Raw genomic sequence first — 21,158 nt, 5'->3', positions numbered from 1 at the left:
TTGTTCCAGGTACCCACTCTACTGTTTCAATGGGTCCTTTAATAAATGTATGGGTACAACAAATAATATAGAATACAGACCCGGTACCTAAAATGTAAGCCATGGCAAGTTCAAAACAAAACTAGCCAAGGATTTCATTCCATCTGAATCCCTGGGGGTAGACATTCAGCACAAAGAGAGCTTCACATCACATACACTCGCACCAATGGCATCATGATACAGTTACCAAGGAGATAGTGACAGAATAACAGGTACACATCACTGATATCGTAGTAGCTGACAGAGACACTCTCACACATGGACTTGACTGGGAGAACATAAATACATAACATCGGAAAAAAACTTTTCCATAATCATAAGAATTCTGTATTGTGTGATGCCAACTTTATGATGAGCACATGTGTTTATGAAACACTGTGATGATACCAGGTGTTTGCGAAAAGGTGGTGTCCTGCCACAAACACATGGAAAGGCATGTCAAGTATTCACCAGGAAAAAATATGGGAACGTATGATACAAATCAAAATTGGACATCATTTTGGTAACTGATGTATCAGATTTGGAAATATCCATACTTTGGGGCAAAGCTTTGCCAAGGCCTTGAAAATTCTTGAGGTACAATCAAGCAAACCATTTTGATGATTTCAAATAGTGTTGTACGACTCATGCTCAGAAGTTGTTTGATCAAGGTTGCAACATTCAAGGCCTCAGAAAAGCTTTCAGAAAGTTTATGGTGAGGCATGATACGCCCACCTTTTCGTGAACACCTGGTATCTTCACTGTTTGATTGAGATTCATAAACACATGCTTATGATAAAGTCGGAATCGCGCAATCGACTGTTTGGGCAGGGATTTCTTATGCATATGGAAAAGGGTTGTTGCCTTTATTGAATGCTGAGCAAGAGTCGTATGACGCTCCTTCAAATCTTCGTTGAACGCACGCTCAATTGTACCTCAAAGGTTGTGAAATCTAGACGCCAAAGTTTGGAGCTGCTGGAACATTGCTCGACGTAAAGGGAACGATGAAGTCATCCCTGTTGTTTTGGTAACTATCATTCTTTATGCGTAGGTCGTCATATGAAACAGACGAGGCGGCCTCACTGGTTTCTTTTGTGTCTGACGCAGGTGTGCAAGTCAGTGGAAGGGATTGGCTATGTTACTTTTATTGATTATACTTCTTGTCCAAATTCACTTTCATTTACGCAAATCCAAGGTGGCACTGATTTGCATTAAGAAATAGATCAACAAGGAGGGAAGCACAATTGGTGTCCACGGGGATGCCTTCTTACGTAACTGTCCTATTCACAAGTTTCAAAATGTGGTCTATGAAGAAGTTCAGCACCTCGCATAGTGATTTCTCAGTAAACTTCAGATGAAGACAGTGATATCACGTGTCTGGTCACGCGATTAGTGACAAATGCCACCCATAACTGTGGAAGACAAGACAATGACAATGAATGTAAATAAAGCATATATATACTACTTCATAAATCATTCTTATCGTTATTAAAAATCGAGGTGCCTCACACTACCTCTTTCGTGTAATGGATCCTAAATAATCCTAATTTCATTATCCTATTAAGAGACACTGTAGTGGATATATTAAAACTTGTTCTCTTAATTTATATTCATATTTGTTTTTAAATTGTTTTATTCATGTTGTCCATTGTACAACCTTCTTAATAATGTCTCTCCAGTAACACAAATGCGTCTTTCCTGTAACTAACAATCAACGTCTTAACACTATTTTAGATAAAACAGGAGTACTGCTGTGCGGCGTCAGGCAATAAATACATTTTTATGTAAACTGCGTGAATTGGCGGGTGCTACCGGTGGGGCAGGACATGCTTACCCTTTTCGCGAACACCTGGTGTCGTCACTGATTTTCAGTGTTCCATACATATAATTTGACAGCTATTTTGTCTTTTACCCCAAATGGAATCTGTTTCAGCGGATGATTTAGACTGGATAATCTCTTGCATTGACACTGTATGTATATGGCAACATCATTGTTAAAAATGTTGTAGATGAATAACATAGCATACAGGTGTCCACATCATATGCCAGAATAAGACTGGAAGGCCTTGAGAAGGACATTAAACGCATTCTACGGTATTGGAAGACCCTGCTTGGGTAAAAGGACAACAAAAAGTAACAAATATATCCTATTGAAACAATCTTGCAACAAATATTCTTGTTTGAATAGAATGTATGATTCACGGGATACCTCCTTACATAGAACACGTTGACATCTTCACTTAATTAATAAAGAACGTTACAGGAAAGACATGTATTTATGCACTACTTATTTTAAATAGATCTATATAGACTTACAAGACAATTTTCACTTTGGGCACACATCTCTATGGCGTATCGTGCCTTTTGGGAAAATAAAGTTTAATAATTTTGAGAATTTTTTTGTGTGCAAAATATCTGCTTTTTTAAGGGCCCCTATTTTATGGATCAATTCAGTGGACACTGTTAGACTTTGTTCCTGAAACGGGCAGATTTGAGATTATACAAATAGCCTGTAGATCCATAAGTAAGGAAGTGACTGATCAGTTTCTCATCTCCTTGTTAATTGAATGAGTACTCAATTGTCCAGAAACGAGATTGTGTTAACTTGCGGTTTTAAATCATAGGATTGAAACATATTGGTTAATCATGTCATTTACATAAATCACTGTAACTTGTTTCAAATAATTTCATCTGTTGGGCAAAAATAGTCCTCTCTCTTGGTGGCCCTGAAACACCAACCATACCCATTCTCCAGGAATTAGGTTGGCCGTCTGTGGAACTATGACGATATCATATAATGATGGTATTTGAAACTGTTAGATTGCTATTTGATACTGCTGAAAAGTGTGTAAGCAGTCAAAGCAGTGTTTGGGGAGGTATATCAATCGTGCTAAGATTGGTAATTTGCTTGGGCGTGGTCCTTCTTTATGAGGTCGGGCGCATTGCTTTTGAAGACAACTTGTCAAAATTGGTCGGCAGAATGTAGCAAGAGCCATACTAACTGAGATTCTGTTCCCTGAAAATGCAGGAGCAATAAGTTGTCCTCCGTTTTTAGCCCCCTTACCAAAGTTAATCAGCTTTCATAACGAGAATCTATGTCAAAGTTGACAAGGAACCTTATGGATAACAACTTCTTTATTACACTGTAATTGTGACATTTCGGTATAGATTCTTATACCGTTGCCAAGCAAGCCCCAAACCTGACTCGAGCTGAGAGACAAGCTCTCCTAGAACTGCGAGATGACAAAACTATCAAGGTCGCCCCTGCCTAGTGGTGAAAGCGTTCGCTCGTCACGCCGAAGACCCGGATTCGATTCCCGATATGGGTACAATGTGTGAAGCCCATTTCTGATGTCCCCCGCCGTGATATTGCTGGAATATTGCTAAAGGCGGCGTAAACCCATATTCACTCACTCACCACCTACTTCAAGATCAAGAACGACCCAACTACTAAACATCTACGCCAACATAAAACTCTCCTCAAACAACTTAAAGACAACTTTAATATTAGCCAAGTACTTCACAACAAACACTCCATCAACCACCCCATCCAATACCAGAGCCACTATCAAATCCACAGGAACCCTCCTACAGCCCATCTTCCTGTGTGTTCCAGAGATACTGCATTCTTTAACACTGCCCAACACCTAGCCAAAATCCTCCTTGCTTCCTTAGGTAAATCAGCTGACTATTTCATCTGAAACTCCACCGACTTCAATGCCCTCTTATAGCCAACGTCCGAATCACTACCAAACCCCAAGAACCCAAAAGTGTAGTGTATAAAATTGACTGTGTCTGTGGACAATCCTACGAAGGTGAAACATCCCGCCCCATCAACACCATAATCAAAGAGCACAAACTTTCAACCGTCAAATCTGAGAGAAAATCAGCCATCTCATATCAGCAACGGCCTCAATCAAAACTTCATTTGGAAAAACATCCAAATCGTCTCCAACAACCTCCATGACTTTACTCAAAGGAAACTAGCGGAAGCTGTCCAGATTGGCGCCACAATTGGAAGTTTTTATTCATGTATGAGAGGCCATAGGCCCATGTACATTACAGTTATATATAGTAACATACAATTGAGGCAATTTACACAGTTCTTAGGTATAATATTAGGTAATAAGTAATAAGTAATAGAATCTCTGAGGTCAACAGCCTGTTCACCCATCTCAAGCTTAGTTAGATTTACGTTTCCACAATAACATGTAATCAGCAACAAGTCAAAATCCAAATCGTTTATATGGAGCAGCACACGTACAGAGTACGGCTCCAGCAGTCACGCATGGGTACAATGTGTGAAGCCCATCTGTGCTGCTCCCCGCCGTGATATTGCTGGAATATTGCTAAAAGCGGCGTAAAACCCAACTCACGCACTCACTCGCGAATTAAGGTAACCGTTGCATAATTCTCTTATTTACTTTTGATGCTATCCCTAAACTGATGGAGCAGGTGGTTGATTTAGAGTTACCTCCGCTTGTGCTTTGAATTACCTCCCCGCATTGACTTTGGACTGTTGCAGTGGGTTCAACTGTCATCGCTAGTGATCGCTCGCTATAGTGTGTGAGTATTAAAGAAACGATACCAAAATACATTATCCCTACATTCCTATGTACATGTACCATATACAGTGTGTTACAAGTTATACATATTGTCATGGCATGTGCGTTGCACCGACTCAGTCTACAACACGATGTGGCAGGCAGCAGAGTGCCTCTTATGCAACGTTCATTTCTGCTTCTGTATGAGTCTTCGGTAATAAAACTCAGAGGTTTACTTTTGATTTTGTTCAACCAAATCGACAAATGATCTATGTTACGTATATGTATACACTGTAGTGTGATATGCATGAATTTCATATTCTTATTTTGTGGAACAAAGTGAGCTATTTAGAATTTATTCTGTGATTACAAGATATATAGGCTACGTAAATATGCAAGTCACGGCATGGTGTACCCGGCCTCAGTGATATAGCTGCCTACAGCTGAAACAACATCCGCTCACCCAATAAACAGGGCAAAATATGTTGATTTTGACGAACCCAAGTTATCACTGCCAAAATACCTATAACATTCTTACCATTCTAGTGTGAGTGAGTCTGTGTTGGGGTGGGGTGGGGGGGGGGGGGGGGGGGGGGGGGGGGGGGGCAGACATGTCAGGTTGGTACCCGAGTCCCAGTAATTTCATAACGAGACAAATATAAACAACAGCACCTAGTATAACAATATCTATTATTATTGAAATGAGTTTTGCATGGAACTTATTTCGCAGCATTTTCATGGGGATGAATGGCTATCAATGTTTGGAAAGATTGTTGTTCACAATAATACAGGAGAAATACAGTAATCGATAGAACTAGCCATTGTTGGAATGAAATTAAATCTTTTTAGAGCAGACATTTAATAATACTACATGTACATAGACTGCTTATTTTGATGAAATTGGAAGAAACTAGAATTAAGTTTGAGCCAATGTTTAATACCGTAATTAAATTTTTGTTGTGTTCATTGAAATTCCTGCTGACAATTATGGCAATTCAGGATTGTGTGTATAACATGAAAGTGTATCAGTAAACTAACATGCATTATAGGACATGATAATTATTGTGACTTCCCTGTGGGGTTCTCGGGAGAGAATAGGTTGTATGAAGTGACCAAATGGGGGGTCAGGCTCAGTGACTTGCTTGAATTGGTGTCTTCATATCCTCATAGCAGTGATCATTGTTCAAAATAATGATCATTGGATTGTCTGGCCCAGGCTCAGCTATTTACAGGCCACTTGTCATTACTTCGGCAGATTCGCAAACTTACCATGGAATCATTGTATATAAATTACCTGCAGCCATTAACAAAATCATTATTAGTATTATACATATTATCTGAATCACTTAAGATTAAGTTATATAAAACTAGATTCTTTGCTCTGCTTGGCTTCTAAAGATCCATGCTGACAATGAAGACCCTAGCTGGCAAAGTGTGTATTGTGACCGGGGCTACACGTGGAATTGGGCGTGGCATCGCTCTACAGTTGGGTGAGGCTGGAGCCACCGTGTATATCACAGGTGAGCGTAACTCCACTGGTTCAGCATGCCTATCTACTCACTGTACAAAAATTCATTAAGATGCAGCCAGATTCGCTTGGATTCATGGCACCCTCAATGTGTGATGGACCTCCTCAGTAGGTGCTGTGTGATGGACCTCCTTAGGTGCTGTGTGATGGACCTCCTCAGTAGGTGCTGTGTGATGGACCTCCTCAGTAGGTGTTGTGTGATGGACCTCCTCAGTAGGTGCTGTGTGATGGACCTCCTCAGTAGGTGTTGTGTGATGGACCTCCTCAGTAGGTGTTGTGTGATGGACCTCCTCAGTAGGTGCTGTGTGATGGACCTCCTCAGTAGGTGCTGTGTGATGGACCTCCTCAGTAGCTGTTGTGTGATGGACCTCCTCAGTAGGTGCTGTGTGATGGACCTCCTCAGTAGGTGTTGTGTGATGGACCTCCTCAGTAGGTGTTGTGTGATGGACCTCCTCAGTAGCTGTTGTGTGATGGACCTCCTCAGTAGGTGCTGGGTGATGGACCTCCTCAGTAGGTGCTGGGTGATGGACCTCCTCAGTAGGTGCTGGGTGATGGACCTCCTCAGTAGGTGCTGTGTGATGGACCTCCTCAGTAGGTGTTGTGTGATGGACCTCCTCAGTAGCTGTTGTGTGATGGACCTCCTCAGTAGGTGCTGTGTGATGGACCTCCTCAGTAGGTGTTGTGTGATGGACCTCCCCAGTAGTGCTGTGTGATGGAGCTCCTCAGTAGCTGTTGTGTGATGGACCTCCCCAGTAGGTGTTGTGTGATGGACCTCCTCAGTAGGTGCTGTGTGATGGACCTCCCCAGTAGGTGTTGTGTGATGGACCTCCTCAGTAGGTGCTGTGTGATGGACCTCCCCAGTAGGTGTTGTGTGATGGACCTCCCCAGTAGGTGTTGTGTGATGGACCTCCTCAGTAGGTGCTGTGTGATGGACCTCCCCAGTAGGTGTTGTGTGATGGACCTCCCCAGTAGGTGTTGTGTGATGGACCTCCTCAGTAGGTGCTGTGTGATGGACCTCCTCAGTAGGTGTTGTGTGATGGACCTCCCCAGTAGGTGTTGTGTGATGGACCTCCTCAGTAGGTTTTTTGTGATGGAGCTCCTCAGTAGGTGCTGTGTGATGGACCTCCTCAGTAGGTTTTTTGTGATGGACCTCCTAAGTAGGTTTTTTGTGATGGACCTCCTCAGTAGGTGCTGTGTGATGGACCTCCTTAGTAGGTGCTGTGTGATGGACCTCCTCAGTAGTGTTGTGTGACATAGGAATTATTTTCCCAGGGTATGTATATGCCATGATGTGTGTGCAAATTGTAAACCTGTTGTTTTCCAAGACCAATATTTTGCCATTGACCAGGCCGGACACTAACAACCCCTAAAGATGCTGATGTGGCGGGCAGCCTTACAGATACCGCCACTGAGGTAGGTAACTGATGCCCCTGGAAGACACACCATCACTAGTATCATGTACACAGATTTTATTTGAATTTTATGATGAATTTGTAGTATGTAAGTGGGGAAATCGTTTATTTAATTTCTTGTACTTTACTTTCCTTAGTAGTTGTTGCATCTTGTGAAGTTGTCTCCATTCAAGTCAAGTTCTGGAAGTAAGCGTGTTAATGAGTTAAAGTTAACATTGCATTTACTTTATTTCTGTCTAATACAGATGGGGACAAGTAAAGGTATGTCTGAATGTTTTGTTTTCAGACTGGGAGTGATGGTGGTATGTTAGGATTTTTGGAGCTTTGAGCATGTTTGAGGAACCATTGGTGAATGAGTTGCTTTTTATCCCCTGCCCCAATGAAGTTGGCAGGGGATATAGAAATGGTTCCGTCCGTGCGTGCGTGTGCGTGTGTGTGTGTGCGCGTGTGTGTGTGCGTTCTGAAATCGTTTCCGGAGCATAACTCAGAAACCGTTAAATATTTCTCTACGAAACTTTGCATGTCTATCAGACTCATGCTGAGCTGGTGCCTTTTGCTATTTTGGAGTTTTATAAATTTTTATTTTTTATGTTTCCATGGCAACAAGTTGGACTTAGGTTCTATAAGGGTGCTGTTCGTTTCCGGAGCGTAACTCAAAAACTGTTAAATAATTTCTTACAAAACTTTGCATGTTTACCAGACACATACTGAACTGGTGCCTTTTGCTATTTAGAGTTTTATAAATTTTTATTTTTTACGTTTCCATGGCAACAAGTTGGACTTAGGTTCTATAAGGGTGGTGTTCGTTTCCGGAGCGTAACTCAAAAACCATTTAATACTTTCTTACAAAACTTTGCATGTTTACCAGACACATACTGAACTCGTGCCTTTTGCTATTTAGGAGTTTTATAAATTTTTATTTTTTACGTTTACATGGCAACAAGTTGGACTTAGGTTCTATAGGTTAGAGTTTATTTTACGGAGCATAACTCAAAACCCATTCAATACTTTCCAACAAAAACTGTGCATGTTTACCAGACATATACTGGACTGGTGCCTCTTGCTATTAAGGAATTTTAGAAATTTTTATTTTTCACGTTTCCATGGCAATAAGTTGGACTTAGGTTCTACAGGGGTGGTGTTCGTTTCCAGAGTGTAACTCAAAAACCGTTAAATACTTTCTTACAAAACTTTGCATGTCTACCAGGCACACACTGAACTGGTGCCTTTTGATATATAGCACTTTTAGAAATTTTTATTGTTTATGTTTCCATGACAACAAGTTGGATTTAAGTTTTAATATAGGATTGGTTTACTTAAGTAGTATAAAAAATAAACTGTTAAATATTTCCTTGCCAAACATTGCATGTCTATATATAAAGCGCATACTGAACTAGTGCCATTTGATATTAAGGAGTTTTAGAAATGTTTATTTTAGAATTTCCATTGCAGCTATTTTGACATGGGCTAAGAGATATGTTGGGTCAGTTACCTGGTTTGGGACCATAACGTGTTAAAATGGGCGGGGGATATAGATGACTTTGTCAACTATACACTTGTTTCGTGTTTGAAAACCTTCCAGTTTCGGTAATGAGATCTCATTTCATTTCACAGTTCATATAATATTGTGATTCAGTAATCATGTTGGAGTAATCTCCCCTGCCAGGTCAAGGCACGAGGAGGCAAGTGCATCCTGGTGCAGTGTGACCACTCGAAGGATGAGGATGTGGAAAAGCTGTTTGAGCGTGTAGCTAGAGAACAGGAGGGTCAGTTGGATGTTCTGGTCAACAACGCCTATGCTGCCGTCAATGTGAGCCATGCCTGCACTTGATATGTTGAAAACCTGATTAATTTGGTGTTTTGTCTCTCACTTGTATGTTGTGTAGATTATTAGAAAAAGTTTTAAACTCACTTAGTCTGAAACTTTGATTTTCATGAAAGGATTTCTTTTGTAATGACATTTCAGACATTGTGAGAAGTATATATAGTGTTCCCTTACTTCCGTTGATAATCCAACATGCCACACTAAGGCTGCAAATGAAATCTGAACACCCCCTAACCCCCCCCCCCAATGTACAATGAGATTTGTTTTTTGAGTCTTTTAAAGCTTTGATCGCGCAGGACATGTTGTTTCCTCTGTGAACACTGTGTGTGGTCATCTGTTTGGCTCTAGGACATTGCCAAGAACTTCAACGTACCATTCTGGGAGCAGGCAGAAGACATGTGGGACAGAGTGAACAATGTGGGACTCCGGTCAGTCGAGTGTGTGTTCAGTAACAATAGTGATAACAATGATGTATCTATCTTCTGACACTAAATCTTAACTTGACAAAGATTTCTCTTAATCTATGTCACTACTCACATACATGACAGATAGAACTGCCAGAGCCCTGGTCTACTGCCCACCCTATACATGTCTGCTATAGAGAGGTCTGACTGTAACACTGGTCAATCCCATCCACTCTGTACATCCCTGATATAGAGAGGTCTGACTGTAACACTGGTCAATACCATCCACTCTCTACATCCCTGATATAGAGAGGTTTGACTGTAACACTGGTCAATACCATCCACTCTCTACATCCCTGATATAGAGAGGTTTGACTGTAACACTGGTCAATCCCATCCACTCTGTACATCCCTGATATAGAGAGGTTTGACTGTAACACTGGTCAATACCATCCACTCTGTACATCCCTGATATAGAGAGGCCTCACTGTTCGATTGACTGACTGTTTTCCCATCAGGAACCACTACATCTGTTCTGTGCTGGCGTCTCGGATGATGGTACCACGTAAACAGGGCCTCATCATAAACGTATCTTCAATTGGAGGACTGTCGTACCTGTTCAATGTGCCGTACGGTGTTGGCAAGGAAGCTGTGAGTCAACCAGTCTATGTCCTCATTACCTTCTTTTGTGGCACTGCTTCCAAATTTTGTTGGCTTCTGATTACGTTAAAGCTAACATTCCAATTCCACTAGTTTTCAATTGATATGATTGCAGTGATAAACTGTGTGTGTTTAGCATGTTGAGTTCCAGCGTGTGATACACTGTGACCGAATGGCCAAAGATTGCTAGTTTTCAATTGATAAGATTGCCATGATAAACTGTGTGTGTTTAGCATGTTGAGTTCCAGCGTGTGATACACTGTGACCGAATGGCCAAAGATTGCTAGTTTTCAATTGATAAGATTGCCATGATAATCTGTGTGTGTTTAGCATGTTGAGTTCCAGCGTGTGATACACTGTGACCGAATGGCCAAAGATTGCTAGTTTTCAATTGATAAGATTGCCATGATAAACTGTGTGTGTTTAGCATGTTGAGTTCCAGCGTGTGATACACTGTGACCGAATGGCCAAAGATTGCTAGTTTTCAATTGATAAGATTGCCATGATAAACTGTGTGTGTTTAGCATGTTGAGTTCCAGCGTGTGATACACTGTGACCGAATGGCCAAAGATTGCTAGTTTTCAATTGATAAGATTGCCATGATAAACTGTGTGTGTTTAGCATGTTGAGTTCCAGCGTGTGATACACTGTGACCGAATGGCCAAAGATTGCTAGTTTTCAATTGATAAGATTGCCATGATAAACTGTGTGTGTTTAGCATGTTGAGTTCCAGCGTGTGATACACTGTGACCGAATGGCCAAAGATTGCTAGTTTTCAATTGATAAGATTGCCATGATAAACTGTGTGTGTTTAGCATGTTGAGTTCCAGTGTTTGATTCAGTGTGACCGAATGGCCAAAGATTGCTAGTTTTCAATTGATAAGATTGCCATGATAAACTGTGTGTGTTTAGCATGTTGAGTTCCAGTGTTTGATTCAGTGTGACCGAATGGCCAAAGATTGCTAGTTTCCAATTGATAAGATTGCCATGATAAACTGTGTGTGTTTAGCATGTTGAGTTCCAGTGTTTGATTCAGTGTGACCGGATGGCCAAAGACTGCTCGGTGGAGCTGAAGAAACACAACGTGGCCTATGCGAGTCTGTGGCCAGGGGCAGTAAAGACAGAGACCGTCACACGTTACTTGGATGAAGAATCCATGTTTGTAAGTGTTTCATAGCAGTATCCTTGTCTTCGTACCAGATGTGTTGTAATCCATGTATTATTCTAAGCCAAGGAACAGTGTATGAAACGGCTGTCATGTATAACTGTAGTTGCACTAAAGCAATATTCTGCAGCGACCATATCCGGCCCAACATGAAGATAGATGACATCAAGTCCCGCAGTTCAGGGAAAGCTGGAAGTGTCAGTGATCTGCAGTCACGGTATACTAGAGATGGATCTAGGAACTTTTGTAATAATTTCAAATATATCTTCAAGAGTTCATAATGAGACAGGTTCATGTACATGTTTTCCTTGAGTGGTACAAGGACATTTAATGAATGATACTATTGATAGGCTATCACATTCCAGGGGTTAAAGGGAAGCTGGTATCTCCCCTTTGATAACTGTGCAAGGACTGAAGAAAGCTTAGATTTTTCCCTGGGAGACACTTGGCTCCGGGCAATATTTTTCTACATGCTATTTCAAACTTTAAGGAACCACATTGGTTTTGGCTTACAAAAACTTAATATTACAGAAATTTAATAATAAGACAAGATTGAAAATATTCCAATGTTCTAATGTGTCTCAACAAACTTTGAAAATTTGCTTCAATAAAGACGATTCATTCAACAATTACCCTTGTTGAAGACCATCATTCGCTCAGCCAATTACCTGAAATAATACTATTGCTGCCTTTCCGCTTTATTCCAGTGTTTATGCCCACCAACATCTGCGTCTACAGCCTTGTAGGACTGCTGGCAGTAATAGCCATAGCTGTGTCATTCATGGCAGCATTCTGTCACGGGCAGTTTGCCTTAGAGATGACTCTTGAAAACATGTTGAAATATTCTTCTATGATTTGAACATGACACCATTTTTAAAGCAAACTGAGAAATGTGCACATGACCAAAAATACATAAACTTGTAGTATTACAGACGATAGCAAGACAGTATCAGAAGCAAGACAGTATCACTGTAAGGAATTACACACAATGTTGTTACAGACAAGGGATGTTTTACTCCAGTCTTTTGCAATGTGTGAAATATTTTAATTGCCAAGCTAATTTTATTAAATGGGAACCAACTGGCAACCAGGCAATAAATACAGGTCGCAAAATTGTTATTGAGGTTGCAATTGTGACGAAATTGGTCGCTACTTGACGGGCTGAAAGTTCCAGAGCCCTATTGACATTCTGATTGGTATAAGAGGAAGAAATGCTTCTGAAATATTTGGAACTGATGGTCACAGGGTACAACTGACTGTGCAGAGTTGTGTCACTTAGATGAGCAGAAGGCAGTGGGTTTGAACCCCAGAGTTGACCATATTATGATCCCTGGTTTGTCACCACCATGTCCATGCTGTTTAGTTTCATAAAGTCGTAAACTGTATGTTGCTAGACTTTCCTTCCACATTTAAGTGTTAAAACTTCTTATGATACAAACAGAATAGAAAGTGATTGGAAACTCTCAGCAAGGCAGTTGGATTCCAATATGATTGTACAAAGGAAACGATTTTATGGGGAAAAAAAAGAGTAACTGTGTATATGAAGTGTACAACTGAAATGCCTACTGTAATGAGCTTGAAGTTGCAGGTTCCGGTCTGAGTTACTGAGTATAGCCGGCTGTTTAATACTCAGTAGCTGGGTCTTCCATCATCTTCAGTAATAGGCACATCTCAGGACAAAGTTTGTGTTTATTCAGAGCAAATTCCAAGAGACTTTCAAGAATGGGGAGACTGTGGAATATGCCGGCAAATGTGTTGTCAGTCTGGCTACAGGTGAGGCTGTGCTCAGTTTGTCCCAGTACAGGGAGTTCTCTCTGCCTTACTTTGTAATTGAAGAAAAGCATTTGAATCAGTTTGATGTTATTACAAAATATTCAATTTTCGTTATGTAACTATACCTTGGTTTCTAGAAGAGCACAAATTGTTACTTTATCTCATAATTGTGGATAAAAGTAATTTACGGTATCTGTGGCCTCACAGTAACAACATGTCCCTGGTCTCACAGTAACAGCATGTCCCTGATCTCACAGTAACATGTCCCTGGTCTCACAATAACATGTCCCTGGTCTCGCAGTAACATGTCCCTAGTCTCACTGTAACATGTCCCTGGTCTCACTGTAATATGTTCCTGGTCTCACAGTAACATGTCCCTGGTCTCACAGTAACTACATGTCCCTGGTCTCGCTGTAACATGTCCCTGGTCTCACAGTAACATGTCCCTAGTCTCACTGTAATATGTTCCTGGTCTCACAGTAACATGTCCCTAGTCTCACTGAAATATGTCCCTGGTCTCACAGTAACATGTCCCTAGTCTCACTGTAATATGTTCCTGATCTCACAGTAACATGTCCCTGGTCTCACTGTAATATGTTCCTGGTCTCACAGTAACATGTCCCTGGTCTCACAGTAACTACATGTCCCTGGTCTCACAATAACATGTCCCTGGTCTCGCAGTAACATGTCCCTAGTCTCACTGTAACATGTCCCTGGTCTCACTGTAATATGTTCCTGGTCTCACAGTAACATCATGTCCCTGGTCTCACAGTAACTACATGTCTCTGGTCTCACTGTAACATGTCCCTGGTCTCACTGTAACATGTCCCTGGTCTCACAGTAACATCATGTCCCTGGTCTCACAGTAACTACATGTCTCTGGTCTCACTGTAACATGTCCCTGGTCTCACAGTAACTACATGTCCCTGGTCTCACAGTAACAACATGCCTCTGGTCTCACAGTAACATCATGTCCCTGGTCTCACAGTAACTACATGTCCCTGGTCTCACAGTAACAACATGTCCCTGGTCTCACTGTAACATGTCCCTGGTCTCACTGTAACATGTCCCTGGTCTCACAGTAACATGTCCCTAGTCTCACTGTAATATGTCCCTGGTCTCACAGTAACTACATGTCCCTGGTCTCACAGTAACAACATGTCCCTGGTCTCACAGTAACATCATGTCCCTGGTCTCACAGTAACTACATGTCTCTGGTCTCACTGTAACATGTCCCTGGTCTCACAGTAACTACATGTCCCTGGTCTCACAGTAACAACATGTCCCTGGTCTCACAGTAACAACATGTCCCTGGTCTCACTGTAACATATCCCTGGTCTCACAGTAACTACATGTCCCTGGTCTCACAGTAACATGTCCCTGGTCTCACTGTAACATGTCCCTGGTCTCACTGTAACATGTCCCTGGTCTCACTGTAACATGTCCCTGGTCTCACAGTAACATGTCCCTGGTCTCACAGTAACATGTCCCTAGTCTCACTGTAATATGTCCCTGGTCTCACAGTAACTACATGTCCCTGGTCTCACAGTAACAACATGTCCCTGGTCTCACAGTAACATCATGTCCCTGGTCTCACAGTAACTACATGTCTCTGGTCTCACTGTAACATGTCCCTGGTCTCACAGTAACTACATGTCCCTGGTCTCACAGTAACAACATGTCCCTGGTCTCACAGTAACAACATGTCCCTGGTCTCACTGTAACATATCCCTGGTCTCACAGTAACTACATGTCCCTGGTCTCACAGTAACATGTCCCTGGTCTCACTGTAACATGTCCCTGGTCTCACTGTAACATGTCCCTGGTCTCACTGTAACATGTCCCTGGTCTCACAGTAACATGTCCCTGGTCTCACAGTAACAACATGTCCCTGGTCTCACAGTAACTACATGTCCCTGGTCTCACAGTAACTACATGTCCCTGGTCTCACAGTAACTACATGTTCCTGGTCTCACTGTAACATGTCCCTGGTCTCACTGTAACATGTCCCTGGTCTCACAGTAACTACATGTGTTGGGCTTCAGTCTGGCTACAGGTGAACATGTGTTGTACTATGACACGTTTCAGATTCCAACATTATGAAGAAAACAGGACGGATTTTGATATCAACTGATCTGGGTTATGAATATGGCTTTGTAGATATTGATGGTAAGTATTTCAAAGTATTCCATTTTTCAAATATTCTTCTGACCTCAATGCATGAGTCTTCATCATGTGTGTGTTAGTTGTATACCTGAGATGTGTGTCTGTTGTATAACCTGAGATGTGTGTGTTAGGTGTATACCTGACATGTGTGTCTGTTGTATACCTGAGATGTGTGTCTGTTGTATACCTGAGATGTGTGTCTGTTGTATACCTGAGATGTGTGTCTGTTGTATACCTGAGATGTGTTTGTTAGTTGTATACCTGAGATGTGTGTGTTAGGTGTATACCTGACATGTGTGTCTGTTGTATACCTGAGATGTGTGTCTGTTGTATACCTGAGATGTGTGTGTTAGTTGTATACCTGAGATGTGTTTGTTAGTTGTATACCTGACATGTGTGTCTGTTGTATACCTGAGATGTGTGTCTGTTGTATACCTGAGATGTGTTTGTTAGTTGTATACCTGAGATGTGTGTGTTAGTTGTATACCTGAGATGTGTGTCTGTTGTATACCCGAGATGTGTGTGTTAGTTGTATACCTGAGATGTGTGTGTTAGTTGTATACCTGAGATGTGTGTGTTAGTTGTATACCTGAGATGTGTGTCTGTTGTATACCCGAGATGTGTGTGTTAGTTGTATACCCGAGATGTGTCTGTTGTATACCCGAGATGTGTGTCTGTTGTATACCTGAGATGTGTGTCTGTTGTATACCTGAGATGTGTGTCTGTTGTATACCTGAGATGTGTGTCTGTTGTATACCTGAGATGTGTGTCTGTTGTATACCTGAGATGTGTGTCTGTTGTATACCTGAGATGTGTGTCTGTTGTATACCTGAGATGTGTGTCTGTTGTATACCTGAGATGTGTGTGTTAGTTGTATACCTGAGATGTGTGTCTGTTGTATACCTGAGATGTGTGTCAGCTGATTGCCTGAGATGTATGTCTGTTGTATACCTGAGATGTGTGTGTCAGCAGTATACCTCAGATGTGTGTCAACTGTATAATTGTGTTGAGATCTGAAGGTAATGTTATTTGCTTGTCAACAGGCAAGACCCCACCGAATCCTCGACAGATCAAATTCTTGGTGGCCTACTCAGGAGCATCCTGGTTGGCAGGCATCATTCCTGGGTTTCTGAAGATCCCTCTGTGGGTGCTTGCCCTGATGGGCAATAAGTTCTAGACATGACCAGCAGTGATTGTTTTATTGTGTTTAATCTTCAAAATGTTCACATACAAGTAACAACTGGGATACTTGTAAGCAAGTTTGTTGTGTACATGAAATAACTGTTAAAATGCAGAAAACAGCTGTACATCTGTATCATTAACTAAACCAACAGGTTGTTCAAAACAAGGCCTCTATCAGGGACCAATGGCTCTGCCAGTATGATTCTAACATGCTGGAGGGTTTATGTTACTCAGTGGTAATTACTGGTACATTAAAAGGTTTTTTTTATACTACCATTATTTTGTTGTTTCCCTAGTATGTGGTATGTTTTCATATACAGTGTTGTTCATATTTAATAAGTAACTACCTTAAAGGGGCACTGATCTAACGCAATTCCCCGGGACTGGTTGTTGCCTTTGTTATTGTTTTTTCCCAGTGAGTACCCGGATGTATAGCAGAAATCTAGACTAGTTCGCGACCTCTGCTGCGCCATTCGTAAGCGCATTAGTCACTTTTATGGGTAGTAATAAGGGCGTATGGTCACATTGATCAACAAAATGAAATACAGTTTTCGAGATAATAAGGAAATGTAGGTATCTTTGTGGGTAGCATCGGTAATGGTGACGAAGTTTTGATAAGTCACTTGCTTGGTAATTTTGCGATTTTCGTTTACACTATTTTGACTTGCATCACAAAGTAAATATTTCACCTGAGCATTGCTTTTTTTATAGTGTGTATATTTTTTTACTGTCAAATGGGTAACAAATTTATTAAACGTCTAAATATTCAGTTATTTTACAAAGTGACTGAAAAACATTTCCATCTGTATTATTATGATAACGAATTCCAAACATTTTGATGTGTAATGTCATCACCAAGAGACTGAAAATGTTACGTTGAAAAGTACATTTCTATGTTGTTTGGCTTCTAATCCTACATAATAATCTGTTGTGATGTTTGTAGGCCCTTTTGATCGTCTTAATCAATCTGGGCAGATTTTTTAGTCAAAATGACTGAAATATTTACACATTTTATAAATTGCCTGAGAGAATCACATTTTACAAATTGACGGTAATATATACACGCTTACAAAGGAAAAGACCTGTGAAAACAACGTCTATCGCGCATTGAAGAATTTCCCAACCAAGACGTAGAGAAACAAGAACGAATCCGTTCAAATGAAGGAAAACAAAATGCAAATTTCATAACTACAACCTACCAAATTTATGTGTATAAATTTTAGGTAGCTTCCTTGTTCGAGGAATGTATCCGTGAATATCCACACAAAGCAACAATATCCCACTCATCTGCAGCTGTACAAAGAAACTTATTCGATGTCACGTGTCTCAGTAACAATCAAATATTTTAAAAGATATCTACCGTTTCGGGATATTATAAGCCGTGTTCGTTTCTCAACTGATCACTTGGATTGTTTCAGGTGTTTTACATAGGTGTCAAGTCTCAATGGTCGGCTGAGAAAGCCCACGTGACAACTATTTTCATAACGTCCACGGTTCCTAAAAAATCCATTGAGTGATGGATAACAATGATCAATCAATCAACGTATTAACAGTTAACCCTTTGAACAAAGTATGTTGTTTTTACATCGGCACTTCACACCATGATATGAGTGTATTCCCTTTGTTTTAGTAAACCTAGACATGTAAACAATCTCTCTTGACATATCCACTGTACAAGATAACAGTGATTAATCAATCAACATATTTTCTGTTATTCCTTTGATGACTAGGAACGATCCGTTGATTTACAAAAAACGTAAATCAACTGATCATTCATCTCTTGCTGGGCTGCCACGTGCATATTACATAACACACATTTCACCTCACTTCAAACCTGGATTTAGATTGAATAATTACCCCAGACACAATAAATGCCAAATGGGAACCCTTTGTCAGGTAATCTAAGTGGCGCTACCACTAATTGTACCTGTAATAAATTCATTAACTGAGCATCAAGTGAATGACGACAAATACACAAATGTAGGGTTATACCAGAAAACGTGGATGACAACAAGGGAGTAGTAATCGTATAATCGCCGCAAGCCGAAATCCGAAAATGCTTTCACTGCATGGATACTTTTTTTAGTATTAAACTATAACCATCTGGGGTATTTCCAAATGACGACATCCGATGAGCTCCGCTGTTCTTTTTGTCTGTTTGTTTAGGCTGAAGAAATTAATTAACATGCGCCCTTTGTCGAAATCTTTATAGATCACAGTTAACCAATCAGTGTTTATGCAAAAATGCGTAAAACAAATATTGCCTCCGGCCTCCAAGTTTATTTAACTGTCCTTGCAGACGGTAGCCCAGTCTCTGGTCACGCTCAGTTGCGTTGCGTATCATCCGGGTACACACGGGGGAAAAAACAATAACAAAGGCAACAACCAGTCCGGGGAATTGCGTTAGATCAGTGCCCCTTTAAATCCTTTTCTTGAAAGATTTCTCGGTAATTTGTTCTAAGCCTCAGTTACATTTGTGATAAAATCGGTTATGGATCAATTCCACAAAGAGATTCTTAGAATTCCATCCCACATATTGACAAATTTGGCTGCTAATGTCTATGCTTCTGCACAACAATGTGTTAGGTGCAGGCAGATGACTACTTATACATACTGGTAATATGAGCGCCATGCAACCATCTGTTGAAACCCTGCAACAGACGGGTGTCACCCTAACATCCAGGCGGCCTATTCACGAAGCTGTCTTAGCTAAGACAAATCTTTGCTACTTACAATACAAATAACGACTGCCATAAGAGCTATTAGAACACAATGTCAGGTCCCAAATGTCATGTGTTTCATATGCCTTGTATAAACATAGGCTCCAATATCAAGTTCATTTTTTTCCGTTATTAATAACCATGATGACTCTCTGAAAATAATCTGTTTTCATCATCGTGAATCAACAAGCTGCTTCAGTCAGGATGGAAGGGAGGCTACTGGAACTACATCAAACCAGACGCCTGACGAGTTGTCTGTTAGTGTGGTGAATTATTAGGAGATAAATATACTGTGTTTCAGTGCTGAACCTGGTTACTTGAAGGTTTACCATCCACGCTACACACTCTCTGTTGTCCCTAAAATGTCAAATACACTCAGGCTAGTGTTTTTCTATCATGTTTTCTGCCCGTGCATGTTTTGTTGCCACATATACTTTGTATATTGTAGTTACTTCATTACTCTGTAGTGATTATGCATTCTGTAATCTGTAAGCGTACATATCATTATTACAATATACCTACCAACAATAATGGAGAAGTACTTTTCGGTAAATAATAGTTTCTGTGGCTGTTTGAACCAGAGGTGGTTATTGTAATTTGAAACCTCTGATTGACTGATCAGAAATGATCAGAATTTTCCAAATTCATGGTAGAATTCTGATTAATCTTCAATTTTCAACAAAAATTGGAACCCTCTCAGGAATGACTGCAAGAGTATTGTTCTCATCAAATGTGATGTGTTGATGTAAGGGCAAATACAATGCAAGTATACACACAATTCTCAGTGCTATGACTATCACTGTATGCATGTATTTCTGAATACATTTACTTGTGTTTTTTCCCCAAGAGATACTTTCCTTAACACTTCTTACAACCTACTCAGGATCACCATGCCGTATATATAGGAATGTCCCAAATGATGGCAATGCAATATCACATTACTATTCTATTGCTGTGATGTAGACTATGGGTTGTTATCACTGTCAGAAGGGCCACTAGTTATTCCTAGCATATTGGTCTTATACCCATCAGGTTGTGGCAAATGCTTATTACGAAACTTCCCTGAACTAGTTCCCCTGTGTTGAGGATATCCAGCTCTTTCTGTGCATGGATACCTTAACCTGGACAAAGATTGGTAACTAGTAGAAAACAGTTGTGCATGGATACCTAACCTGGACAAAGATTGGTAACTAGTAGAAAACAGTTGTGCATGGATACCTAACCTGGACAAAGATTGGTAACTAGTAGAAAACAGTTGTGCATGGATACCTAACCTGGACAAAGATTGGTAACTAGTAGAAAACAGTTGTGAATGGCTGAAAAAATTAAGTGATTAAAGATATTTTTATAAACTTTGTATCTGTTGTGTATATTGTTGTGACATATTTATCATATTCATCGGAAATCTTTCAGGTGTTCTTATCCATTCAATTTATCCTGAATTGCCACCATTTTGTTCAAATTATCTTAAACACGTCTGCTTCCATATACATGTATCCCTATCTGACATATTTTGGAGCCTTACTTTTTTTATCCCCTAACCAACACGTGATCACGCACTAATGACAAAATCAAGCTAGACACTTCAAAGCCCACTGAAGTCAGCAAAGAGTTTGCCACGTGCCGCTGAAGTTATGTTACGAATTAAGCTACACAAGATAAAATTTATAATAAGTCATGAAAACATACCTCAAAACTTACTTTTTCACTAATGCATATTTTAATCAAACTTGATCTGATGATAACTTTGCATCAGAACAA

General features: G+C 40.6%; 1 protein-coding gene across 2 annotated transcripts; it reads left to right on the top strand.

Annotated features, from left to right (window-relative positions):
- The first annotated feature begins 4,487 nt into the window (after positions 1 to 4,487).
- LOC124138955 (dehydrogenase/reductase SDR family member 1-like) lies at positions 4,488 to 16,953 on the top strand. Of its 2 annotated transcripts, none has more exons than XM_046505878.2 (10): positions 4,488 to 4,584; positions 5,961 to 6,082; positions 7,439 to 7,503; positions 9,169 to 9,312; positions 9,676 to 9,764; positions 10,250 to 10,382; positions 11,428 to 11,553; positions 13,254 to 13,329; positions 15,418 to 15,498; positions 16,539 to 16,953. In XM_046505878.2, the coding sequence occupies exons 2-10, from the start codon at positions 5,965 to 5,967 to the stop codon at positions 16,670 to 16,672; spliced, it is 966 nt and encodes a 321-aa protein (XP_046361834.1). In that variant the 5' UTR covers positions 4,488 to 4,584; positions 5,961 to 5,964; the 3' UTR covers positions 16,673 to 16,953. The 2 variants fall into 2 exon arrangements, with proteins under 2 accessions (XP_046361834.1, XP_046361835.1); XM_046505879.2 differs by having other exon boundaries at positions 4,524 to 4,584; positions 9,676 to 9,755.
- Positions 16,954 to 21,158: the final 4,205 nt, after the last annotated feature.

Source organism: Haliotis rufescens, unplaced genomic scaffold (assembly GCF_023055435.1).
Source record: "Haliotis rufescens isolate VD_foot unplaced genomic scaffold, xgHalRufe1.0.p SCAF_19, whole genome shotgun sequence".
Taxonomy (NCBI): Eukaryota; Metazoa; Mollusca; class Gastropoda; order Lepetellida; family Haliotidae; genus Haliotis; species Haliotis rufescens.
The sequence above is the reverse complement of the archived record's forward strand: the minus strand, read 5'-3'. Positions and strand labels throughout refer to the sequence as shown.

Bases quoted from the DNA above. Each gene is read 5' to 3' on its own strand.
- LOC124138955 (XM_046505878.2), top strand. From the start codon at position 5,965: ATGCTGACAATGAAGACCCTAGCTGGCAAAGTGTGTATTGTGACCGGG. The intron at 9,313-9,675 runs GTGAGCCATGCC...GTTTGGCTCTAG, and splicing joins ACGCCTATGCTGCCGTCAAT to GACATTGCCAAGAACTTCAA. The intron at 10,383-11,427 runs GTGAGTCAACCA...TGTTTGATTCAG, and splicing joins ACGGTGTTGGCAAGGAAGCT to TGTGACCGGATGGCCAAAGA.